The 9,110-nt window shown below is 59.8% G+C and overlaps 1 protein-coding gene across 2 annotated transcripts; it reads left to right on the top strand.

Annotated features, from left to right (window-relative positions):
• The first annotated feature begins 647 nt into the window (after positions 1 to 647).
• On the top strand, positions 648 to 8,168 carry ERF (ETS2 repressor factor). Of its 2 annotated transcripts, none has more exons than XM_003799472.2 (4): positions 648 to 848; positions 5,174 to 5,408; positions 5,785 to 5,900; positions 6,007 to 8,168. In XM_003799472.2, exons 1-4 carry the CDS (start codon positions 827 to 829, stop codon positions 7,278 to 7,280), a joined length of 1,647 nt encoding a protein of 548 aa, XP_003799520.1. In that variant the 5' UTR covers positions 648 to 826; the 3' UTR covers positions 7,281 to 8,168. The 2 variants fall into 2 exon arrangements, with proteins under 2 accessions (XP_003799520.1, XP_023374789.1); XM_023519021.1 differs by lacking the exon at positions 648 to 848 and adding an exon at positions 1,352 to 1,567.
• Positions 8,169 to 9,110: the final 942 nt, after the last annotated feature.

Below are 9,110 nucleotides of genomic sequence, written 5' to 3'. Positions count from 1 at the left end.
ATTCCCTTTGGTCATTTCCTACCCAGCTGGATTGAAGCTATCATGAAAGCAAAGACCCCATCCCCATAGAAGCGGAGGACACAGCCACCTCCCTATTTCCGATGTTGGGTAATGTTTCCCACCCATTCCACTCCACCCCTGGACAGTTGTTCCCATTCAGGCACAGGGTTGGGGGCTGGGTAAGGCCAAGCTTGGAAATACTGGTATTCTGGTCTCGATCATTCTCCAAGGTCTAGACCCAGCCCCTAAGCAGGTAAGATTCTGTTTCCTCCCCAAAGGTTCCTGTCCCTTTCCTACACAAGTTTCTGACTCTCCTCGAAAGGTTTCCCCCTTTCTCCTTACAAGCTCCCACAAGAAACTCTGGAGTCTGCAGTGGGCAGGAGAGGAGGAGCAGTAGGTAGCGAGTGCCGGGGCTTAAGCTATCTGCAGACTTGGAGTCTCCGAGAAGGGTCATGACCTCCGGGACCCCATCCCACCCCTTCTCCTTCCTTCCTTCCTCCCCCACCGCGCGGCTCCTTTAAGCCCAGCGCCGGCCGGTCCTCTGTGGCTGCGCGCCGACGAGCAAGTGTGTGAGTGCGCTGGGAGGGGGCGGGCACAGTGTCTCCATGGCGACGCGGCGGTGACGTAGCCGGCCGGGGGGCGTGGGCGTCCCGGCCCCGGAGTGCGATATTAACCCGGGAGGCGGCGGCGGGGAGGGGAGAGGCTCTGAGAGGCGAGGCCGGGTGAGGCGGCGAGGGCGGCCCGACGGGCGCGGGACGGGACGGGGCAGCGCGGGCGCCGGGAGCCACGGCCCGGAGTCGGGGCGCCTCGCCCTGGGCCCCCCAGCATGAAGACCCCGGCGGACACAGGTGGGGGCGGGGGCAGCACGTGTGGGGGAAGACTTGTTGCCCCGGGATACCGGGCGGAGAAACTTTGGGGGGCTAAAGGGGTTCAGGGGAGCCTGGGTGATCCCCAGTTCTGGGGGACCCCCAAGCACTCGAGACCTGTTGCTTCTTACGGCGCGAGCGGGGGTTACTGCCTGGAACCCCCGATTCCTGGCTCCGGGAGGAGTGGTGTGGCTGCTGCGGAACCTGGTCCTCACTCCCTACCGGGACCCCCCAAGCTAGGCTCTTCCCCACCCCTGGGATCGCAGGGGTAGCGAGGTCTTTACCCGCCGCTCTGTCACGTTGCACTCTGGGGGCCGGGACGTGTGCAGGGCGGGGGGGGAGACTGTCCACGGGGCCGCTATCCCTGGTTCCGCGCTGCGCGATCCGGCCCGTGACCTTCACAGCGGCGCGTGTCCCGCACCAGGTTAGCGAGGGATACGGGATGTCCTCTAGAAGGAGAGCGTGAGTGGGGAGCCCTGGACTCGGGGTCCGGACTGCGCCGCCCCTCCCCCGCCCGGCTCCGCCGGCTCCGCGCTCCCCCGCCTTCTCCGAGTCGCAAAGTTCCAAAGCGCAGCCCGAACGTTCGAAAAAGGAACTTTTTGTTTCCGACCTTAGAACGCGCGGCTTTAAGGTGGCTCTAGGGAGACCTGGGTACCCTCCTTCTGCGCCGCTCGGGGCCCGGGGTTGGAGAGGTGGGGAAGGTAAGGGGAACGCAGAGACTCCCCCCTCGCACCCCCTCCCTGCTTCAGCTCTTCTCTTTCAGCGGGCGGTCTTTCCCTCCGCCTCTTCCCCGCCAACTTGCTCCTCCTTAAGGGGCCAAGGTTCCCCTCCCCCCTCAGTCTGCGGGCGGGGGGCAGCGGGATTAACCCCCCTCCCACTCGGACTTTCCCCCTTCCCCTCCCCCGCCGCCCCCGGGCTCACGCGGGCTGGACTTTGCGCCTAGGCGTGCAGGGGGAGGGGTCCTGGCCGCCCCCTGCCCGTCTACCCCGTCGGAATCCGGCCCGGGGCGGGGACGGGGGAGGGGGAAGGGGGCCGGGCGCCGCTGTTCAAACTTGTTTCCTTTCCCCGGCGGCTGCCGCTGCTGGGGCTCCTGAGTGCGGGTGTGTGCCTCGACCGGCCCACCCACCCCACCCCACTCTTCTACTCGGCCGGTGGGGGCGGCTCTTAAAGGGCTCTGAGCAGGGATCCAGCGGCCGGGTATTGGGGCGGAGAGGGGGGCTGGGAGTGGTGTATGGGTGCGGAGCGCTATAGGGTCAGTCACGTGCGCCCCACATACTCCCCGGCTTTCGATAGCTCTCGGCATGCTGGGCCCTGGGGCCAGCAAGAGACCCCCCTCAGCCCGAGGAGGGGGCCTAGGCTCCCAGACAACCCCGCCTCGTTTCTCTCCTTCCTAAGGGCCTTGGCCTGATGGGACCGGCTGAGCCGCTTCCCCAGCCCTGTCTGGGGGTCGAGCAGTGTGTGGGTTCTCTGGCTAGGGGAGGGGGGAGGGGCTGAGGCCTTGGGATGGCCTTCTGATCTATCCATCTTTCAGTCTGCCTCTCGGCCTGCCGCTACTGCACCCCTCCATCCGATCTTCCATCCCTGCCCCTCTCTCCTCTGCCATGGCTGTTTCCCACTTCCTGTTTTCTTCCCGGCTCTGGCGCCATAGAGGGCTGCCTGGAGTGGGGGAGGTGGTGGGGCCCCCCAGGAGGCCAGCGTGTTCTTCCTCTATTACCACTCCTCCCTTCTGACCACCATAGTATCTTTTAAAAAAAGTTTGGGCAGTCACGTGAAGTTGAGGGGGGTGCCCAGGAGTTCTGTGCCCCCAGGCAGTTTGTCTGGGAGAATCCTTACCCTGCCTCTGTGGAACACAGGTGTGCCTCTGGGACCCTGCTATCCCATTCCTCCTGTCAGTCAGCTACCACTTTTATACTCTGTCTTGCAATTTAGTTTTCTAAGCGTGGCTCCTCTCACCCTGCCTCACTGGACTCCCATGCTCCAGAGGTTCTGTACCCCCAGGCTTTCTTGCTGCAGGTCTGGTGTTTCCCTGTTTTAAGCACGTGGATGCATACACAACACACTTACACATGCTCCCCTTGCCCGTGCCTGGCTCCTGGCTCCAAGGCCTGGGGAACAGAGCTCCATTGAGATACCCTGACGTCACCCCCGCTTCGGCCTCCCCCCAAAGCCAGGAACAGGCCCTCATGTATGCTGTGTCCTATGAGGAAAGCTGGCATTGGGGTGGGTCTGAGTGGGGAAGGGTCTCTGCCAGGAGTGGGAGCAGGGTCCAGGCCCTGAGGGGGGAAGTCACTCAGGAAAGGGGTTTATTTAACAAGGGGGCCTGGGACAGCTCCCAGAATGCGGCTTGAGGCCTTTCCAGAGCCCCCCCACCTCCTTTCCGAGTTCCCTTTGTGTTGCATGTAGTCTCTCTCACTCCCTCTCTTCTGCAAAGTTTATTTTTAGCCTCCTGCTCCCCCGCTCCCAGGACTGTCGCTGCACACACGTTGCCTGGTTACCGGGACACGGAGGCTGGGGCGGGTGGGCTGGGAAGGGTGGCTTTAATTTTGGGGGGAGGGTGGAAGTCAGTACACCCCCTACCCCAATATTGATGTCTTGGGGGGCTTGAGTCCCCCTCTTGTATCTGGAGCCAGATTGGGGCTGTGGTGGAAGTAGCATGGCCCGGAGGGGGACCCGGAGCTTTTTGGAAGGGGTGTGCTGGTACGGACACCTGGTGGTTTGGTCACCTGTGTTCCAAAGGCCTGTGGGTCCTGAGGCAGACCCTGGGATCTGGATTCTCTAGCAGGATGAGGATAATGGGGTATCCAAGGGCTGTGAGCTATGGATCCCTGGGATCATCAGGGGTTGTCACTTCCAGTTGGAATACGGGCTGCTGGTATAGGACTCTTGTTTGAAAACAGCTAGAGATGGGTTATATACCCAGAGCCCTGAGGGGCTGGTTTGAGGCTGAGATTTCTGAATAGGGCAGGGACTGGTTAGGGAATGGGGTACTGGCCATCCCAGTCTACCTAGGGCCAAGGGTCAGGGGCCTGGGTCCCTGTGAGGGACAGTGAGCTCCAGATTTGGAGGCGATGGTTCCTGTGAGAGCAGAAACGATTGATCCCCTGATCCCAAGGGAAAGATCCCCTGTTGGATTCCAGACTGGGGTGGAGTCTTTGAGGGAGGCTCAGTGTTGCCTAGAGGCCTGGTTGCCTTGAGCAGGGACCAAGGAAAGGAGACTGACCCCTGAAGCCTGACTGAGACTTGGGACCCCGCCCATCTTTAGCAATCTACCTTGGCCTTCTCTCTCTAGTGGCACCAGGGCCCCTGCCCTGCTTCCCCCCTCCTTCCTTTCCTCCCCTTTCCCTCCTCCCACCCCTCCATTACCGGCTGCCTAGTGCTGAATTATTGATGGCCCCTGATTACCCGGGGGTTTGGGAAATGACAACAACCACAGCCCCCCCCAACCCCCCATCCAGGCTGCCCACCCCCTCTAGGGACCAGCCAGCCCACCACCAACCTCTACCCAAGGTTAATGCTGGGGGCGGGCAGGCAGGTGGGCAGGATAGAGGATAAGACAGAAGTGGGAAGAGGGTGACAGCTCCAGCGGTGCCTTCTTGGTCTCCAGGCCTGGGCTGGGGCCCTCCAGCCAGGTTGGGCCTGGATGCCTGCATCTGGGGAGGGCAGTGCAACTCAGAGGGTCCAGGGCTTGTGGGGGGGGCCCTCTCAGACAGTCTGGGTTTCACTCTCCAGGGAAGACAGAAGGCTCTGTGTGTGCAAGCGCTGACCTCATCATCAACCAGCCACCCCACCCCTGGTCCTTTTAAGAAAAAAAAAATTCTCAGGTCCTAGGGTGGGAGTAGGGGCTCTGTCAGGTCTTAGGGGAAGGACAGTGTATGTTCCTAAGGAGGAGATGGGGGAGGGTGCAATGTGCTTTGAATGGCAGGTAGTAAGGTTGGGTTAGGGGGCTGTACCCCAACTCAGCTGGCCACGTGTGCCCCTTCCTGCCCCTCCCCCACTGGCAGCCCTGCCCGCCAGCCTGGCTTGGTGCCTGGCCCCCTGGCACTGGCCCCGGGACCCGCCGCCGACGGTTTCCTGTTTCTCCCGGTGTCGCCGGAGCAGGCTCCAGCTTCCCCTCCCCCCAGCTTCTGTCTAGCCCCCTCACACAGACAGACAGACACACACTGTCTTCTAACCCAGGTTTAGACTTGGCTGAGGGGAGATGGATTTCTCTACATTGAGGGCGGAGCAGAAGGTAGACCCTGGGATGGGACCCAGAGCCCCAGACTTGGCATCCTGACTTGGGGCCACTCCCTGCCTCCTGCCCCCAGGGTTTGCCTTCCCAGACTGGGCCTATAAGCCGGAGTCGTCCCCTGGCTCGAGGCAGATCCAGCTGTGGCACTTTATCCTGGAGCTGCTGCGGAAGGAGGAGTACCAGGGTGTCATCGCCTGGCAGGGGGACTACGGGGAATTCGTCATCAAGGACCCTGACGAGGTGGCCCGGCTCTGGGGTGTCCGCAAGTGCAAGCCCCAGATGAATTATGACAAGCTGAGCCGGGCCCTGCGGTGAGAAGGGCTGGGGCCCCTGAGCAGACATGATACAGCCCTCACCTGTTGGGAAGCCCCTAACCCATGGGAAGAGCTTTGGGTTTGGCTTCTGGTTCTGCTACATCCTAGTTGTGTGACCTTGGGTTAGTTCTAGCTCTTCTCTGAGCCCCTTGGTGACACAGAGGTGTCCTGAGGAGAGAATATAGTGACTGGTGGAGCCCCTAGTCTGCCCCCAGACTTGAGGGGAGAGATGGTCCCACCTTGTAGGCACTTGCCTTGTAGCCCATGTTTCTCAGTTGCCCTTTGTAAGCTACATCTAGGTGTATATCCAGCTATGGAGTCCAGATGTGAGTCCCCTGTACCTGACCATCTCAATGGTATTTCTTACCCACAGATACTACTACAACAAACGCATTCTACACAAGACCAAGGGGAAACGGTTCACCTACAAGTTCAACTTCAACAAACTGGTGCTGGTTAATTATCCTTTCATTGATGTGGGGTTGGCTGGTGAGTGCGAGGGATATAGCGACCATGTCCTCTGAGGGAGGAGGGTCTATTTGTATGTCCTGGCTAGGCCAAGGACCTTGATACTATGTATCCCCTCTCCTGCCAGGGGGTGCGGTGCCCCAGAGTGCCCCACCAGTGCCATCAGGTGGCAGTCACTTCCGCTTCCCTCCCTCAACGCCGTCTGAGGTGCTGTCCCCCACCGAGGACCCCCGCTCACCACCAGCCTGCTCTTCATCCTCATCTTCTCTCTTCTCGGCTGTGGTGGCCCGCCGCCTGGGCCGAGGCTCGGTCAGTGACTGTAGTGATGGCACCTCAGAGCTGGAGGAGCCCCTGGGAGAAGACCCCAGAGCCCGACCACCTGGCCCTCCGGAGCTGGGTGCTTTCCGAGGCCCCCCGCTGACCCGCCTGCCCCATGACCCCGGAGTCTTCCGTGTCTACCCCCGATCCCGGGGTGGCCCTGAACCCCTTAGCCCCTTCCCTGTATCACCTCTGGCTGGGCCTGGCTCCCTGCTACCCCCTCAACTTTCACCGGCTCTGCCCATGACACCCACCCACCTGGCCTACACACCCTCACCTACGCTGAGCCCCATGTACCCCAGTGGTGGTGGGGGCCCCAGTGGCTCAGGGGGAGGCTCCCACTTCTCCTTTAGCCCTGAGGACATGAAACGGTACCTGCAGGCCCATACCCAAAGCGTCTACAACTACCACCTCAGCCCCCGCGCCTTCCTGCACTACCCTGGGCTTGTGGTGCCCCAGCCTCAGCGCCCTGACAAGTGCCCACTGCCACCCATGGCACCTGAGACCCCACCGGTCCCTTCCTCGGCTTCATCCTCCTCTTCTTCCTCTTCCTCCCCATTCAAGTTTAAGCTGCAGCCGCCCCCACTAGGACGCCGGCAGCGGGCAGCTGGGGAGAAAGCTGCAGCAGGCGCTGACAAAAGCGGTGGTTCAGGTGGGCTAGTCGAGGGGGCAGGGGTACTGGCCCCGCCGCCGCCACCACCACCACAGATCAAGGTGGAGCCTATCTCTGAAGGCGAGTCGGAGGAGGTGGAGGTGACTGACATCAGTGATGAGGAGGAGGAAGACGGGGAGGTGTTCAAGACACCCCGGGCCCCTCCTGCACCTCCCAAGCCTGAGCCCGGCGAGGCAGCTGGGGCAGCCCAGTGCATGCCCCTCAAGTTGCGCTTTAAGCGACGCTGGAGTGAAGACTGTCGTCTGGAGGGTGGTGGAGGCTCTGCTGGGGGGTTTGAGGATGAGGGTGAGGACAAGAAGGTGCGTGGGGAGGGGCCCAGGGAGGCTGGGGGGCCCCTTACCCCGAGGCGGGTGAGCTCTGACCTCCAGCACGCCACAGCCCAGCTGTCTCTGGAACATCGAGATTCCTGAGGGCTGTGGGTAGGGGACCTGTGTCCCCCCCCCCAACTTCCCTTGATTTTTTTGCTGCCTTAACCCCACATTTCCCTGGAGGTGAGGGCAGCTCTCTAGTCTCTTCCCTGCCTCCTCCCTTTCCCTTCCCCACATTTTGTATAAAACTTTAATTTCTTTTTTCTTTTTTTAAGTGGTGGGGGGTGGGTGGGTGCCCAGGGCTGGGGGCTGCCCCCTGACTGTGGGTTTCTGAGCTCTGGACAAAGTGGTGATGGGGAGAGGGAGGGGGGAGTTAAGGGGGTCACCTCCAATCTGAGGAATTTATATTTGAACTGAGGCTATGGCCTTAACACCCAGGAACTTTTTTATTACAATCACTTAGGAAGTAAAGCCTTGTCTCCCTCCCTGTTCTCTGCCTCTTGTACCTCTCCCCCATGCTTCCCAGCCATCCTTAGTCCCAGCCCTGCCTTCCCTGCCCCTCCAGGGGCCATGAGTGCCTGGGTTTCTCATACCCCACAAGGTTACAGCAGGGGAGGGAGGGACAGTTTTATGATGAACCAAAAATTCCATGTTGGGAGGGGTGGGGGGCAGAGAAGAGTGAGGGGTGCCGCCCATGGGCCACAAATCTTTACAAGTGCCTGCTATCCCACTCCCCACCCAAGCACTGGTCCAGCCCCTTCACCCCCAGCTGCTCCTAGGACTGGCCCATGGGCAGGTGGGTGGGGAGATGGGAAGGGGGTGCCCTGAAACCAAACTGGAAGCCCCATCTGCCTCCCAGCTGGGGCCCCTGGGGTGTGGTAGGGGGCTGTGGTCAAGCCTTATTCTGTATTGGGGACTGAGGGTGTGGGGAGGGAAATAGGGGGGCTGCTGGAGAATGTATTCAAAACAATAAAACTTTGGACCTTTGGATGCAGTGATCTGTCCTAGGTGTTGGGTGCAGCCACTACAGGGCCATAGCTTTTGCTTGATTTGAACGTTGGGGGCCAGACTCACCCTCCTCCCAGTGGATCTGTGACCAGAGGGCCTAACCTCATCTGAATGGGAAACTATCTCCTGACCTCAGGGGTACATAAACCCTAGAGTTTGATGATTAAGGTCTCAGGCATACTCTGGCCCTGTAACTGACTGCTCCCCTATTCCATGGGGACCTGCTTGTCCTTGGAAGCTCTTTAGCCTCTTCCTTGTCACCCTTTTGCCCTCTCTCATCTGATTGCCTGAAATGCTTTCCCTCTTGTAGCTCTGTGAATTCCTACCTGGATTTCAGGAGCTCCTTTTTGCCTTTAACTTCCTGCCCACATCCCTCTTAGTGTGCTGAGTTAGGCTGGGAGACCTTTGGAAACCAGACCTGCAGTGTTTCCTGAAACGTAGACCTTGGAAGGTAATTTAGTGATCTTTTGGTCCAACTGTGGGACTACCCCTAGCCAACAAGTTGAGAAGGAACTGGCTCACTAATCATAGTTGGTATTGACTGATCAACTGTGTGCTAAGTTAGGAGCTGTAATACTGTAGCTCTTTGAACTCCAAACAAGGTAGGGGTAACCAGCTCAGTTGAGGCCCTAAAGCTGAGTCACGACTTTAAATGAGGTATGTTGCCAAAGCCCAGTTTTTTCAACAATTCCTGAATTTTCTTCCCTAAAGCCAAGATGGTAGAAGCCAGATCAGACTCCCAGATTGGATCAGAAATGAGCTCATTAAAAGCTAGAAGCTGAGACTGAAGAGCTCAAATCAAGGATGAAAGAACCAGAAGGGGGAGTCTAGGCTGGAAGTACCCTTAGAGACAAACCCAATCTCATGAGTGCAGGTGAGGTGCCTTCGGCCCAGAAAGGGGAAGGATTTCCCCCTAAGGCTATA

Source organism: Otolemur garnettii, unplaced genomic scaffold (genome assembly GCF_000181295.1).
Source record: "Otolemur garnettii isolate 467f Iridium unplaced genomic scaffold, OtoGar3 scaffold00152, whole genome shotgun sequence".
Taxonomy (NCBI): domain Eukaryota; kingdom Metazoa; phylum Chordata; class Mammalia; order Primates; family Galagidae; genus Otolemur; species Otolemur garnettii.
This window is presented reverse-complemented; position numbering and strand designations above follow the sequence as displayed.

What these genes read in the sequence shown, in the direction of transcription:
- ERF (XM_003799472.2), top strand. Translation starts at nt 827, where the DNA reads ATGAAGACCCCGGCGGACACAG. An exon ending in GAAGACCCCGGCGGACACAG is followed by an intron (nt 849 to 5,173) that starts GTGGGGGCGGGG and finishes TCCTGCCCCCAG; the next exon opens with GGTTTGCCTTCCCAGACTGG. An exon ending in AAGCTGAGCCGGGCCCTGCG is followed by an intron (nt 5,409 to 5,784) that starts GTGAGAAGGGCT and finishes TCTTACCCACAG; the next exon opens with ATACTACTACAACAAACGCA.